The sequence below is a fragment of the Perca fluviatilis genome, chromosome 13 (assembly GCF_010015445.1).
Source record: "Perca fluviatilis chromosome 13, GENO_Pfluv_1.0, whole genome shotgun sequence".
Taxonomy (NCBI): Eukaryota; Metazoa; Chordata; class Actinopteri; order Perciformes; family Percidae; genus Perca; species Perca fluviatilis.
The window spans coordinates 692,503-709,723 of NC_053124.1; the positions used below are offsets into that span (position 1 = coordinate 692,503).

At 42.4% G+C, this 17,221-nt stretch overlaps 1 protein-coding gene across 3 annotated transcripts in view; it reads right to left on the minus strand.

Moving 5' to 3' along the window:
- Window positions 1-272: 272 nt before the first annotated feature.
- The window catches only part of gatad2b (GATA zinc finger domain containing 2B), a 74,884-nt gene continuing 57,935 nt past the window's right edge, over window positions 273-17,221 (minus strand). Inside the window, exons 5-11 of one of the 3 annotated variants that reach the window (XM_039819923.1) lie at window positions 13,504-13,674; window positions 12,286-12,471; window positions 10,309-10,669; window positions 10,012-10,214; window positions 9,285-9,395; window positions 7,767-7,974; window positions 273-6,474 (exon numbers count right to left, since the gene is read on the minus strand). In XM_039819923.1, the coding sequence (XP_039675857.1) occupies window positions 6,338-6,474; window positions 7,767-7,974; window positions 9,285-9,395; window positions 10,012-10,214; window positions 10,309-10,669; window positions 12,286-12,471; window positions 13,504-13,674 (1,377 nt within the window). In that variant the 3' untranslated portion in view covers window positions 273-6,337. The remainder of the gene's footprint in view (window positions 6,475-7,766; window positions 7,975-9,284; window positions 9,396-10,011; window positions 10,215-10,308; window positions 10,670-12,285; window positions 12,472-13,503; window positions 13,675-17,221) is intronic. The other 2 variants (XM_039819922.1, XM_039819924.1) reach the window with 2 other exon arrangements.

Below are 17,221 nucleotides of genomic sequence, written 5' to 3' on the forward strand. Positions count from 1 at the left end.
GGGTCAGTAGGAAGTCGACATCCTATCACCTCAGAATAATATCCAATATGTCCTATGACATATGTTGAAGTGGATCTGCTGGTGATTTGGGTTCTTGGAACAGTGGAACTGTTGTCCCAAACTGTCTCCCAATTAATTGGATTAAGTTTTTTAAATGTTAAATATGTTTCATTATGAAATTAAAAGTTGTGCAATGGGACTGTCCAGAGTTTCTGATAGGACGGTGTCTTCCAGTCCTTTTACAGAAGAGTTAATAAAGTCACCCTTGGAAGCAAATTGTTTCAACCTTTATTAAACATAGCTTGCAAGAGATAAATATTACAAAGTTATTTCCTCCAAAATTAGCTTATTTTTTCAATCAATGCATAATTGTCAATCAACTGGCAGTATTCAAACAGCATTATTTTCTTTTACTTTTTTGAAGACCGTTAAATATCAAGTATGTGCAAAAGGTCAGGATTGATGTAAGCAAAACAACAAAAAAAAGACTTCAATTGGTTTCCGGTCGATTTCATCATCTGTTTCTGCTTCCCCAGATGTTTATTTCAACATTGTCAACATTATACAAAAAGACAACTGAAAATTGATAAAACTGATTTTTGAAATTAAATGTTTCCCTGCATTAGCAACAACAACAACTAATAGAAGATAAAGCCAAACAGTAGAGTAGAATGCTGGTGTTGGCAGGAAAAGTGGTCACTGATTCAGATTTAACAAGAAACATCTTCTGAAGGTCAGACAAGGGTTCCACTGATGGAAGTGCGTATACCTAGATGTGGATATTTAGTGCCAAACTATTCCAATGGGGCTGCCTCAGCTAAGAGGACAGGCCTTAGCAGGCTGTTGGGCCTAACAGCATGTAGACCCTCTAGAGACTCCGGTTAGGATCATATCAACATTTGGAGTGTTTAAGGTTAAGACCATTTATCATAGTCCACTTATGGAGTCACTGACATTTTTATTTATTTATGTTTTGTCTATGCTCCAGTCAGCCATTGATTTAATATGGACACTGTAAATTAAGGGTTCTCTATAATTAGAAAGCATTTTCTCATTTAGCCCTGCTAGTATATAGGTATACAGATAATGTAACTTTGCATTATTTGTCCAGGGTCCAGAGTCAATGTCACTGTTCCCCTCAGGCTCTGTGAATAGCTGGAAAGGCTGGATATTAATTGGACACTGGAAACCATGTCGACTTTTTAAATGTAATCTTCCAACGCCGTGAGGAGCACAAATGTTTGAGCAGCCACAGCCCAGCCCAGCACATTCCAGGACTCGCATGTTAACAGAAAGCCAATAGCTGCCTGAATACGTGGACATATGAAAGTGGTCAGCGGACATCATTTGTATGTCATTTAGTGGGAGGCCAGTATCAGCCAAGTGGTACATCAGTCTGGCCCTGGATCAAACCATTATTTCAGGAGGGTCCCTTCATTCGGTCTATGTAATCCAACACACCCAGTGAAACATTCAAAGTGCTTTTATCTAGAGTGAGTTCAGGAAACCATTTTGTAAGAAACAAAGTTATTTCAAGTTTCAAAGCTCCAAGAGGAAACTAAAGAAATGGTGGTTGTCTAACGTGAAGCAGACTGCAGACTGTCCCCTCTGTCTGAACCAATGAGCACCTTCCTGCAAACTGGAACTAGTCCCCAACCAAAGCCAATGCATCCAGGGAGGCCGCTTCGAGAAGCAGGGGGGGAAAAAGAATCCCAAACATTTTGCACATTTGTTACACAATAATACACAGTGATCACAAAACGAAATGACAAGCTTCACAATATTCATGGCTTTTTGTTTGCTTTTCTACACAATATACAACCATTTAATTTCTTTTTTCAGTACAAGGGAGGAGAAAATGCTTATGTACAATAAGTCATTATTACTTCAAACCTAGCAAATATCGTGTCATTTATTTCATAATCAATACATTTGTTTCTTTTTTTTTTTTAAACTGCAATAGAAAGAAAAAAAAACTCAATTGAGACATCAGAGAAAGAATGACTTCAGATTTAAATTTTTAGATTTCAAGAAAGAATCTGCAGTCCAAATACAAAGTGTGTGGATGCATCTGCAAAAGAGCAAGAGACCGGAGCTTTTTCTTCTTAAACTTCAGCTTGGCAGCAAAAGGAGATGTATGACAAAAACATTACTAAAATCAAATCACGAGTGGCAGTAAAAAATTATCCCAGACATTAAAATCTCATGAAAATATATCTCTACATCCAATCTCAAGTGTTTCACCAAAGGGAAAATTGATTAATGTTTTTTTTTATTTTAAATATAATAATTAACAAAAAGGATGTTTTCCAAGTAGAAACTTCCGTTTAATTTAGGTAGAATCTAGGTAGTTTCATAAGTCTTCATTTCACTGGGCTGTTTTTATCATCGGCTCGTTCTAACGCACTGACGGCAGGTCTGGACTGAACCAGAACACGTCCATCTGACAGTCCGTCCATATGTGCACACCATCAACCACTGTGCACATATGGACGGGGGAGGGGTTCCAGCGCAGAGGCTAAGTGGAACAGTGACACAGATTCACGTACAAAACGACAATAACCGGAGATTAGCACGAGGCTACACCACAAACCTCTCAACCGTCTGGAGCTCCATCAAAGACATTCATTAGAGAACTGACTGTTATTAAATATAATCAAAGCTCCAGAATCAGAGACACCCGAAAAGACAGTTTTTATTGATAGTTATAGTTTATATTACTGTGGTAGTGTCCTGGGTTTGTCCTAAATTGTCTTGGCTTGAGAAGAGGAGCTAATGAGAGAACTGAAGTACTAGCCTGTGCTCCACTATCATTGGCCAGACAGTGGGGGGTTCCATAAAGGCTTTCTTCCATTGGGCTTTTAAAACAGACTTAACCTAGAACATATTCTGCTACTGCATTAGCTAGAGAAGACTGAGCACTTCATCGCACAACCAAGGTCAATTACTTTGTTAAAATGACTATTTCCTTGTTAAAGTTGAGTTTTTAGATTTGTTACTGACCTGATCCTGCGTTAGCTTCCGAGACCGAAGGAAGTCTGAAGAAATAACAGTGCAATGAAGACAAGAGCTTTGTTAGCTGGCTTAGCCAACTAATTCAACACTGCTAGTTTCTACTACAGTACAGACAGTAGTTATGTTCCAATCAAAGGCCTGGACAAGACTGGCCAGTTTCACACACACACACACACACACACACACACACACACACACACACACACACACACACACACACACACACACACACACACACACACACACACACACACACACACACACACACACACACACACACACACACACACACACACACACACACACGAAGTGCTATAGTGACTTTTCCCCATTTCATTTTTAGCAAAAAGTTAAAAAGTATTAGACTTTTTTTTAAATTGATACTTTTAGAAAGGGTTTTTAACTGCCACCTTAACTTCTCTTGCTTTTTAGCTTCAGCTTACATGTTTGCATCGCATAGCTAATTCACACTAAACACAAAGTCCAGCTGAAGCTGATGATTTTGCAGGTGTTTGGTCATAAACCAAGTTCCTGACAAAGTGAATGTCTGCACAACGCTTAACAGAGGATTCCAAGTTAAAGAGTGAGACCAGACTGAACTGAGTGTAATGTAACCAAACATACGGTTCCATTCACACACACATTAACTGCACAGAAACGGAGAGAGAAACGTTTTGTTAGAAACACATCGGCTGTTGCCCAAGAACTGAAGGAATCCAACATGGCTGCCTGGCGTGTGTTGGCCACCTGTAACCCTCTGCAACAGTGTCGGTCTCATGTCAATGATGAACCTTGTTTCAACAATCTGGATGTTCTCTTGGACAGTTTAAATGCACCTGCCTGGAATGATTGGACTTTGCATGGTATTTTATCCAAATGATTTAATAGATTATATAGACAGTTGACAACGTGAGACTTGTTTGGAAGCTGAGGTTTTAACCTCCTCGTCAAGTATTTGACTCATCAGACTGAAATGTGTTGGACGTTAAGTTTAGAACCCTATATCTCAAACCCAGACGGACTTCATCCCAGCCTCTGTGTGTTCCATCAGTAATACTGCACCATCACTCAACACTGCTTGAAATGCCTGAGCTACTACAAAACTGGGAGCCCACCACTCCTGAGTTGTTGTTAGAACACGTTACATTAGGGTAGTTTGTGTGTGTATATATAGCCAATTAGATGTAAGTAAATGGGTTAGAATTCTAAACCACTTTTATCCTTTAAGACAGGGTGACACATCCTATGTATTGGTGGGAAATGCTGAGGAAACTCTGGGACACAGATCTGTAAAGAGGATGTGTTGCAGCAGCAGCAGCATCTGGTGGTGTCCCACTGATTGAATGCACTGCAAAGGAAAATAACTGGACTTAAACTGGGTGTTTCCAGACAGTGAGTCCATGGAACCCAGTGCTGATGCTGGTCCATCTACTCTAGCAGCTTATATAAAGCCTGGGTCTAATCCCAGCACACTGGGTACCAGGGATTTGGAAGCTGACACTTAAGGTCCAACATCAACAGAGATCAACACTGACAAAGTAAATTAGCATAAAACCATTTATCATCCCTTAAAACACACCTTGATGCAATCCACACAATCTCAGGACATCTCCTTTGACGCTCTGGTCAGCAATCAGCCAGCATCCAGACCTTAGCCACTCTCAATTGTAACATTCTTTTCCTCTTTAAAAAAAATGTTTTTCCAATTGGAAATATGCAAAGTGCTCCTCTGGAGTGAGGCAACTTGTGTGCAGAGCATGCACACAATGATTGATCCATGTCTCTCCCATAAAAGATATAATCCACATCTTTTTTTCTCCCTCTGAAGCTAGGTATCTATACATAATCCATACAGATATTTCAATAGTTTCTGTTTTTTTTTTAGCTATGGTGATTATTATCGTCTCCGGGGACTAATACCTCTCAGGTATGCCACCATTTCATTAGGAGACGCCGCAAAACAAACAAACAAATGACAAAAAAGAAGCAGTAAAGGTTGGGTGGGGGGTTCAACAATCAGAAAACAATCTAAAAACCCAAATATAACAAGAAAAGGAACCCAGATTTCTAGGTTTCCAGGTACAGAATCTGTGGTTTGGACGCATAAAATGTGCTTCCGCCTTCAGATTTGAGTTTTTTTTCACTCTCTTAAAGAACGCGTGATGCCAAGAGGAGCTGCTGGGTAAAAAGGGTTCAGTCTGTGCATACTGGATAACCAAAGGTATCTAGGTGGATGGGGGGCAGGTAGTGAGATGGGAGGGAAAATCAACTTGCTTCTCTCTGAGTAGACACCACCATCCCCCTGTGAATACTGGGTGTGTTTGTCAAGGACGTCCTCCGGCCTGTCAGCTCCCTCCTTGCTGGAGTTTCTATCAACGATTGGTCGGCTGAAGGTGCAGTCAGGCCGAGGCTGCGTCGGTCAGCCCTGATAGTACAGCGCCAATCACCAGCTCCATCCAGATGGCAGCGGTTACACTCTGTAGCAGGACACACTGATGACCTTTTGATGGGGAATGGTGGGAACTGACTAGCAAAGGAAAAGGTTTCCCAAACTCTGATCACATAGGATTCTCATTTGTACACAAGTCATTTCCAGTTAATGAGCTCTGATGGTAGCAGGGTGTCCCCTCACAGTTGGTGATGCTGCCCCAAACTCCAGGTTGAACGTGTCGGAGCTGGCCCTTTCGACAAGATAATACAAGTGTGGCTGCTCTGCCCGTTTCTGTTCCCATTTCGGTTTTCCACTTTGTTACTCCAAGTTAGCGAGCTAACACTTTTTACAAAGCTTCAAAGTTGTTAAACTTTATGTTGCATAGCAACCAGAATGCACCCTGTTGATCTTCTGTTACTAGCAATAGTCACATCTAAGCTTTATAATTGAATGGAGAAAAGAAATCCTACATGATCATGGCCTAAAGTGGCCCTACAATGAGTCACTGTCACTGCTCAAAGTAAAGGAAACAGCAGAGAAACACTTATAAAAGAAAAAAGCATAATGAGTAATCATAACTGAAGCAAAAATGGTAGTTGCAGGTATAATAATAGTGCTACCAACAGCGATAATAATGGGAATTATAATTGTTAAACAACGCTGACGAAGAAGATTTTTACTATAATAAGAACATTTGAGATGCACTGAAACTTTAGTGTCTTTGTCCGACCGGTGGGTTTTCATGGGTTGGTTTAAGGTAGGCACACGGACAGGCACTGCATGCGATGGGGGTATGGGGTGGGGATGTTGGTCAGTCTGGGAGTGCTTTAGTATGGGGTAGGGTTGGCAGGATGGCGGGGGCTTCAGAGGAACAGGAAATCTGGGCAGGGCTCATTTCTGTCCGGTGATGGACTGCGATATGGATCGAGGTGGGATCATGTCCAACAGGTACTCTCTCTGCCGGTCTGCTAAGCTGGAGCTCTTATGGGCTCCAACTGCCGCTGGGTTCAGATAGGCAATATTTAACCCTGTGGGAACAAGACAGCACATAAAGAGGATACTGTAAGGTCCACCAAACACCCATGAACATAAACACTTGACTTCAACTTTAGGTTCTGGGGTTTCCTATAACCCCAAACAACGATTTACCCCCAACTGCAGAAATAATCATTTCTTTATTTTAAAAAGGCTTCTACTGGAGATAGGCCGTTAGTTTCTTGTTTCTAGTAAGTTAGTTTTTCATATTCAGATTTAAACCCCTTAGGGGTAAAACCACATTGTTATTGTGCTCAGTTGTGAATGCCCACCGAGACTTGCATGCACCAAATTGACTTATGGCAAACTCTTGAATGCTATAGAAAATCATTCTTGCACATTTCACTTTAGCCTGAGCAAATAAAGTGCTGCACTGTAACCTCCAAACATGACAAGAGTAACAATGCACCTTAATGTTGCTTTGAAAATAAAAGCTTAATAAGTTTTGATAGATACATTTCCCAAGGAGCCCCCATTAAACACACACGATTCATGTGGATGACGTGGTTGACAATAAAAACGAAAAGTTTGCAGGTATGTGTAGTGGCACTACATGTGAACATGCCAAGCCCAATGTAAGGATCCGTATCCGGGCCAATCTAGACGTACTTTATTGGACTGGTACTGGCTAAAATCCGATCCTGTCTTCACTGTACTCTTCCATTAGCACAGCCTACAGTGCAGCATTTCACTACATATGCGAGTGAAACTTAGTTTGAATGTGAAAAATGATGTGACTGGCAAGTTTTAAACTCTGGCTTTAACGACTCTCTCAAAGAGCAGCTTGTCATTCATATATCATATATTGTATCATATGGTGTCACTAATGAACGTTGATACCGAATATCTCTGCAGCTGGTGTCTGTACTCGGCCAAAGATCATTTGTGAGGGAAGACGCTCCACTCTGTAACACCACTGTACAATCACAGTGGCCTGAGTGTCTCTGTAGTTTCAACAACCTGAACAAAGTGGGATGTCTTCTCTCGAGCTGAATGATTCACGTCAATTTAAGGAGTCACATTCACACACTAACTTTCATTCATATCAATAATTTAAGATGATCAACTGTCAAAACAGGTTGGTATTTGGATCAAGTAGCTCATAAATTTGTCGGATTCAGAATCTACAGCTGTTATTTCAATTTGCCAGATGCATATTTATCAACATGTAAGTAAATGTAAGTGGGAAACAGATTGGTATCGGGAGCCAGAAAGACTTGATGGGGACATCCCTGGTCAACAGCTGATTCAGGCACACACACAGTAGATCCTGTACAGCAGGTACCTGGGATGTTGTAGATCTGGCGACGGCTGTCATGCTGCAGTCGATTGCTGCTACTGCTGCTGCCTCCACCGCTGCCACAGTGCTTGGCACTAGTCATTCCCATGAGGCTGCTGGCCACTGACAGCTGGGAGGCCTGGGCGAAGTTGGACAGGACGCCTCGCGCCGAGTTGGACAGACCTCGCTGCAGGGAGGCCTGAGGCTGGGGAGCCTGAGGACAGTACAGACATCCCATTACCTTCACCATCACCGCCACACAGCGCACCAATCACACAAATCACACAAATCACACAAATCACACAGCGGTGGTTAGCAGAAACCATTCATTACTGCATTTAGTCAATTATCAAGTACAAATACCAGCTATTTGTGTGTTAAAACATGCTTAGTTAGAGGGCATTTGTCTGTTTCATGTAGGGCTGGGTACCGAACGTCGCTACTTTTATGGCACCGGAAAAAATCCAACCCTATGAGTATCGAAAAATGATTTATCGTTCGGTGCCAAATTTTGGTTCCAACAGCGTCTGAGCGCGTAAGCTTATCTGTCCTCTCTGCATGTTGACACAGAGCAGAGCTCCGACACACACACACACACACACACACACACACACACACACACACACACACACACACACACACACACACACACACACACACACACACACACACACACACACACACACACACACACACACACAGGTGTGGACGGAGTAAACTGTCTGTAGTTTTGTTGAAGTCACAGAGAGTCACGGTTGGTTACAGTTTTTTAAACTTCAGGCAGACAGCGTTTGCTGCGATATGATATTAATGGCGAGCTGAAAGCGGTCGCGGTGCTGTTGACGTTCCACTTCCTCTTAGACAAGCAGCCACAACGGTGGTTTCTCTGCCCTGGTGACTGACTGACAGGCTGAGCTTGCAAAGCAAGGCACTTTTAATAATGTTACTCTGAGTGAGCAGTTTTACCAGAATTCTTACATTTTGATAACTGTTTTGATTCACAATTAAGTTGGAAAATAAAAGATTTGTGTTTAATGTATTTTTGTTGATGTTGAAATGGATTTTAAAACATATGGTATCGAAAAAAGTATCGTTAGAAACCGGCATCGAAACTGAGGTATCGAAATTGGCACCGGATGGAAAGATTTTGAATGATACCCAGCCCTAGTTTCATGTCATAATGAATTTGTTTTTTCGGCTATTAATCCTTCTAATAAAATCATTCAATTGAATGTGGGGCTCGAGTAACTTGTGAGTAATTTGTGACGTTTAATTGTCAAACTTGATGATAAATCCAAGGAAAAAATAATAGATTCACTGATTTAAACTGAATATAAATGTAAATGGTAGCCCCGCTTAATACAGAACACATGAGACATTCACATGAGCACTGTTCAGCAGAAATTCATGAGCCATTTTTCTTGTGGTTTTTAAGATCACTCCAAGCCTGTGACAAACTTAATACTAGAACACAAATGAAGGCACGTGAAAGGCAGGACCGTCAGATGGAATGCTGCAGTGTACCTGACGGAGTGCATGATGTCGGATCATGGAGTCAGTCTTGGAGGCGTTGGGGCCAGTAGGGGCCGAGCTGGGAGAGAGGGCCGCCTGCTGCTGCAGCCTCTGTTCAATCTCCTGACAGGGAGGCACATTTAGAAATACACATACATTAGCACATTCACAGACATCCATTCATCTACTCCTTGTGACCAATAGTAGTTTAAAAAAGAAACCATTGTACTGAAAAGTCAGCTTGTATCAATTACCAGCTATGTTTGGGAGTTTTTGGCAGGATAATGTAAAAAACTAAAGTTCTAAAAAGGCCAGTCTCAGGCACGGGACAGATAAACCCAGTGAGCACTAAAAACACTAGCGCATATAGTACATTGTGCTGTGTGACCATAGTGATTTTCTGCTTCAAAACGGTGCTAAAAAAAATTCACCTGGCACCACAGGTCTACACCAGCCCCAATTAGATAGAAACAGTAAAGACCAGCTGTGCTCATGTTTCTGAGTCCTTTCTTCTTCTCCTTTTTTCTGAGACTTTTTAGACACTTTAAAAGACTCATAGTTTGCTCTTCCATCCATTGCACAGATATCCATTCCTTAAAGGCGCAAATGTTCATGGAACATGGTAAAAAGAAGTTTACTGAATAACTAAATGTATTATTTTTAGTGGGATGTAGCACTGAGCGGTAGAATCAGGATGCTGTGCTCTAACTTGATGCAGAGGGACAGTGGTGCTGCTGACCTGCTCCTGCTGCAGGGCCTTCACAAAGGCGTTCTTCAGCCTGTTGGTGTGCTCCGCCTTCAGGGCTTTCTTCTGATTGGAAGTCATGCACTGCTCACAGAGAATTCGCCCGCTCTTCTCTTGCTTCCAGTGGGGGGTGAAGTCGGTTCTGCATTGGGCGCAGAAGAAAGGCTCCATGCGGCCCAGTGGCCCTCTGAGTTTACCTACAGAGAAGAAGTTATTCAGTAAGTTGGACTATAAGAGAATAATCTGAAAACTGATGCAGATGTTTGTCCCCTCTAAATGTCAGCTGCTTACCCTGACTGTCGAGCACACTCTGAACCACCTCCTCCAGGCCCACCATGTAGATGAACTCGCTGTTGGCGGCAGAGGGCAGGAAGTGGAGGAGTGGGGCGGGGGGTTTGGGTGGAGGGATCTCCAGCAAGGTTTTCTCCAGCTGCTTTCTCAGGGCCAGCTTAGCCGCCGCCTGGCTGCTGGCCTGGTCGGCCATGGAGCTCACCCCTCCGCCAGCCGAGCTGGACATGGTGGATGGGCTGACGGCTGAAGCTCCGCCCAGGCCGCCTGCCACCCCGCCGGCCCCCGCCGCTTGCATGTGGGCCAGGTTCATGTACATGGCGCTGGAGCCGGAGCGCTGGGAAGCTGCCACCTGCTGGCTGGCCTGCAGAGAAACACATTCTCAATTGCTTAGCAAAGTAAAGTCATATTTTTAAGGTTTGAACACTGTGGTCACTAGCTACAACAAAATAAAAAAATAAAAACCCTGGCCTTGTCGAGGTAAAGTCAGGAGAAATGTTGCTACTTTTTGCCCTTCAAAGTCCTGTGTTAGTATTTATACATCAGTGTTTGATCAAATTCATGTTTAAGTTCTCCCTGTCACTCTTGAAGTCATTGCTTGTCTCAGCTTGTTGTTGGCCACTCTGCAGAGTTAGGGGGGACAGAGGTTTTCACAGGTCCACTCGGTTCCTAGAGTCAGGCCAGATCCTGTTGTATTGTGTGTCAATAAGTCAGTAAGTGTAGGTGTCATAGAAATAGAATGATAGTAGAACAGACAAGGTCATTTGACTAGGTCAAAAGAAAATGTTGATTGTTGATAGTTGTTATGGTAACAACACGAGTCGGTGGGGCCATAAAGTGTGTCACACTACTCCGTTTCGCCCTACCGTCCACACTAAACCGCCGTTTTAATTTGATGACTTAAAAAAAACTCAGAAATATGAAACGATTAAATCCTCTCTAGCAGCAAGGCAACAAACATAGTGCACCAAAGCCGGCTCTCCATGCTTCATACTACTCCAATGCTCATTTCTCGCAAAACCTCACCTCAGTGAGTCCGTCCGTTCATATGGAAGTTAATGGTCACAGTTCTTTGTAATGACAACGGTACACATAAAAATGGCTGCCGCTCTGACCATCCTGATATGTTGATTTAAATGGGAATGACCATCATACTAAATATTTATATGGTTGGGCTTTTGTCTCTATTTGTATCTGCTCGAGTTGACTTCTTTTTGGACTAGGCCTAATTACTTTCAGGTCTATTGGGAAAGAGTCTGATGGTCCTCAGGTCCCTTTTTGGTTATAGCCCCTTTTCGACTGCAGGAACTTTTCCCAGGGACTAGGAACCTTTTGAGGAACTGCATTTTCAACTGCAGGGACCAGGGTCTAAATTGAGATCCGGTAACAATATACCCCCCAAAGGTTGTGCAGAGGTGGACTGGTCATCTGTCGTCTTTTGGTTGTTGTTGGGTTTGTTGCTGTCTGACCGGCCCATAAAACGGGTAGATCGGCCTACTGATTTATTTTCTTAATTGACACAGGGCTGGCCCAATCATATCTTTAAACCCCTTTGTGCTCAGTGCCAAACTGGATCAGACAAAACGCAAGGGAGGTGTGGAGAAATTGCAGGCCAAAAAATGTTCAACCCCCTTTTGTGACCCTTCCAGTGACTTGCTGGCTGCTCAGAGCACGCTTAGTCAGCGGCTCCTCTCTCTCTCTCTCTCTCTCTCTCTCTCTCTTGCCTTGCACACAGGCAGGAGTGAGTTACTATGGTTATGGAAATCCTCATCGCCAGGTCATTATATTATTATAACATAACAGCCTGTAAAAATAAATGCAGGTCTGTAGGTGTGTAGGTGTGTGTGTGTGTGTTTTAGAACCTCCAGACCCCCCTGCTTAATATGTGTTCCCCCCCGCCAATGTTGAAAAAAACCTACACCCTTGTATAATGTAATATATATTGTATAATGTATGTGACTTACATTTGTGTGCTCTTACATTTGTGTGATCGATTGTGGTGGGCCGGTCTGGACCAAAATGCCAGGGCCAATTTTTGGCCCAGTCCACGCCTGGCTCGTGGGGTAGTACTTTCTGAAAGTACAGGAACTTTCGGGGTGGGGTTTGCAGGGATGACTGTTGCTGATTGGTCAAACCCATACAGCGCTGCTGCTTCAACACATGTACCTATTATGGATTTATGACCATTTTAGGACGAGGGGAGAACATTTCTCTTTGTTTAACAACATTCAAAGTAAAGTTCGGCTTTGCTGTCAGCTTCCTGACTCATTCTAAAGAAGACAGAGAAAAGAGAGAGAGAGAGAGAGAGATCGAGCTGAGAGAAACAGCACGGCGGTGCTGTGAATGAGAGAAATAAATGTTACTTTCTGATTGTTTCAAGGCAGTTACGTTCTAAAGCACAAATAAATAACCATCAAACACTCAGCGGATGATTTACTGTGGAGACAGACGCTCTTCGTTTCATTCTCTACATCCAGTGTGCAGCAGTAAATACTATGCAGCAGTACATGTCGTAGCAGTGAGACGTTTTTCTCAACGTGTTTTTTAGATGAAACAGGCCGGCACACTGAACTGCAGGCTGCAGTGTTCACCCCTGCAACCACCAGCAGCCCTCGTCCCATTATGTTGCTTTTTCACATGTCAGCATACTAATTTGCCTAATCTTCACAGGTGTTTGGACTGCAGTGGAAACACCGATAACAACGGGCTGAAGGAACCTTTTAGTTCCTAACTTTTGTCGAAACGCAGCTTCTTTTTTTTTTTTTATAGAATAATGACGTCAAAAGTACAAAAGCACACTATACAGATTTTTCTCTTTGTCAGGATCTGTCTAGTCTTTACAATTGACTTGACTGTTAACCCGGTGTTTGGTGTTTTAAGCCACCAACATCGTCTTCCAGGCAGCGCTGCATGGGCAAGGGTTATGGTTAGGTGCCTTGAAGTCGACGGTGGGGGCTTAAAACACCATCAATGTTCTCACCCCAAGTAAAGCATGCTGTGGATACTCCTTGACTGAATGTGCTGCTCTCTCCCACTCTCTAAACGGTTATGGATGTTTGTTACATTAAATTAAGATCACAACAAGATGTTCCGGTTGCACAAATAGAGAGAGAAAAGCGTACATCTCGGTCAACACAGTGTATGACATTATTGAATACATTATTGGAGCAGTTAGCCAGGCTCGGTACCTATCCATACCTGCTGGTAGCTCACGGCATTGGCCATGCTGCTGGAGCTGGAGCGAGACATCCCAGTCTTAGAGGAAACCCTCTGGCCCTGCAGCTGGGAAGGGTTAGGGGCGATTACTCGCTGGGACATCAGCATGGGGGGCAGGCTGGCATTGGCTGCTGACCTGATGACTGTATGACCCTACAGAAAGGAAAAAAACAAAGAGAAGTTTTATCAAAGTACATAACATAATACATAACACAAATACAATGTAATTGACATTGAATATTTCATTTTGTTGGACAGGAGTTTGTTCAACATTCTGCTTTAATTAATAATAGCTTTTAATAATAACTTTATTTATATAGCACCTTTCAAAACAGGGTAACAAAGTGCTTACCAAAAAGTAATATCCCCCCACACCCATAAATATGAACACATCAAACAAATTACATCCAATCACACATCAAATATATACAAAATGGAGAGAGAGAAGAAATGAAAATGATAATAATAATTATACAATTCAATGTTTTTAGTAGTGATTTAAAAGAAATCAGTGAGGTTGCAAGGTTAATTTAAACTGGAAGACTGTTCCAGAGTTATGGGGCCCTGACAGCAAAAGCATCGTCTCCTTTGGTATTAAGTCTGGATTGGAGATTAGATATTTCACAATTATTGTTTTCTGTCGGACTGTTTATAGATAGTTTATAGATCTTGACATTTCCAACCGCAGTTGAAGGCGGCATCATTTCACGAAGAAAGAGAGAAAGAAAAGTCTGTGCTTTGTTGTTGCGGCGAAGCGGTTAGCTGTTGTAACTCCTGGGCAGTTCAGGGCTTGCTCCGGTGTTTTTTTACCCTCATAGAGTTTAAAAACTTTCTTGTGGCCGTGAAAGAGGCAGTGATGTTTCCTGTTTCCTGTACAGAACTCTCACACTGCCTCAAAAAAGACAGATCGCCGATTACATGAACATATAGAACATTTCCCTATTTGTCTTTTTCCTTCCTCCAAGCTCAGGTCCCCTACCAAAGGCCTGAGGGCCTGAGGGTTCTGAGCAGTATCTTAGCCATTCCTAGGACTGCGCTCTTCTGGTCTCAGATGCTGTTCCTGGAATTTGCTCGAGCCGCTGTCCCAGTATAGGGGTTACAGCCCCGAGTGCTCCGATTACCACTGGAACCACTGTTGCCTTCACTTTCCACATCTTTTTTAGCTCCTCTCTAAGGCCTTGGTATTTTCCAAGCTTCTTGTGTTCCTTCTTCTTGATGTTGCTGCTGCTTAGCTTTGCTACAACTACCACGACTGCCTTCTGCTTCTGTTTGTCGACCAACAACGATGTCCTGTTGGTTAGCCATCCTTTTTATCAGTCTGGATCTGGAAGTCCCATAGGATCTTAGCTCTGTCATGCTCAGCCACCTTTAGAGGTGCCTCCCACCCTAACCTCGGGACCTCCAGCCCATACTGGCCACAGATGTTACGGTACACCATGCCAGCCACTTGCTTATGTTGTTTCATGTATGCTGTACCTGCCTGCATATTACACACTGCTGTTATGTGCTAGAATACATTTACAACATTCATGTTTACGCTTAGCTTATTAATTCGTAATTACTGTCTCCCACAAATTTATACTACCTTATTTCCCATTTCATGGTTATACTTATCCCTATATTTTAACTTGTACTATTTAATGTCTTATGTCTTAGATTCTCATTTATTCCCCGATTTCTGTTCTATACTAACTTTATTAGCATTGTTGGAGGGAGCACAAAACCCAAGATTTTCATTAACTTCTGTTTCTGTAATTGTTGTGAAAGTGACAATAACTAACTTTGTGTAGTGTGAACAGTACAGAGATCTGACCATTTTCAAAGTTGTGGAGAGTGAACTTAGCTTTAATGCACCTAAATACACCTAGTGTCCAGCGTTGTGTCCCACCCAGCTAAAACTAACAGTCTAGTCCAACACTACTGCATTCAATAATAATGTTCAACTTTTCTTCAAACTGTTTTAGAGGTGTTGATTTGTAGTGAGAGGTGATTTTACTATTTAGTCTACCATCACTGATATACATTATGTTTACATAATATTTCGGGCAGTATGATGCTATGCAATTCAACAGGTATGCAAGATAACCTCTTTTTAACAATATAACAAATGCAATTTATTGTAACCTTCATAAAGAGAGGATTTATAGTATTGCCTGCATTAGTTGACCTATGTGAACTGAAAAAACACCGCGTCCTGCGGCCAAAAGTTGAGACCGATTCAATCTTTAGAGAAACCCAACCAGACTTCATGCTGCGGCGGCCGATCATGTAAGCGTGGATCAGACTTGAGTCCATTATGAGGTGGTGTGTCCCATACAGTAAATAGGAAACATGACTGCCTCTTTGTGTAACAGCTGACTGTGTCTCTTCTTTTTTCTCTGTGAAATGAAGCTGCCTTCAAGTGCGGTTGGAAATGTCGAGCTCTATAATTGCCAGATCCCCTTTTGCTGGTGTGAACGTGAGCATCTATATTAAAGGAGTTCTCCCTTCATGTACACAGATCCAGAGTATACATAGTGTTTAGACAAATATATATACACAGCGTGGGCAGCAGAGGGCAGCAGCTGCTTGGTGAGTGAACTAACAACAAACCAGGCAACACACACACACACACACACACACACACACACACACACACACACACACACACACACACACACACACACACACACACACACACACACACACACACACACACACACACACACACACACACACACACAAATCTGCTGAATATTAATACCAACTTAACATGGAATGGAGGAGCAGGGCTACGTCATGCAAGAACAAAGGCTTCCAGCAGGAGGAAGTCTCCTAATCAGAGTGGGACGTTCTACCATTCCCAGCATTCTAACCCATCCGTTGTCTAAAGTAAACCCAGTCCTAATATCAATCAACACCAACGTCACAATCCTAATTGAACCTGAACCTTTACCCTGTCCTCATATACAATATTTACTCAGGAGAAGTCTGAAGCAAATCTTGGATGAAAACTGGGATGCTGAGACCTTTGAGAACCTGAGGCTGAGGAAAAGGCATCTGTGTTTCGATTGCTGTTAGGATTCCTCAAAATGGAACTGTGGGGATGTAGTCAAGACCACTTAAGTCAAGTCCGAGACAAGACTAAGCACAGTCAAATTTCAGCTAAATAGTCAGACAAAAATAAAGTCCTCTCCTAAAACAAAGCTTGAAGAAGGACTTTTGATTCTGTTAAAAGAGTCCTTCAGTGATTTAGAATTGCATTTCAATTACGTTGGGGGACTCACAAGAGATACATTTTTAATAAAAGAATGGTCAAACTCTAGTATGGGCCAAGCTCCAAAAGCACTGGATACTACATTTCCCACAATGCAATGGGATGGCATCTTTCTCTTAGATCCTCCCTGCTTTGCAAACACCCATGTCTTTAGAAACTCCACACCTCACAGGTTCTCGGTTATTAATTTGTAGTTATTTTCTCAGACTTGACAAAGCTCATCCAGAGACACTGAAGACATTCTATTATACAACTGTTTTTTCTGAGTAGTACTAATCAAGACCAGTAAACTGACCTGTTGGCGTACAATTGGTGACCCTTTAATTTGAGAGTGAGCTATGTTTTCCCCACCTGATTCACTCAGGACTAATAATATTGTGAAAGTAGTGGGCAGAATATTAAAAACATCTCTGGAGGTGTAGAAGAGAAATGGTTACTCGCATA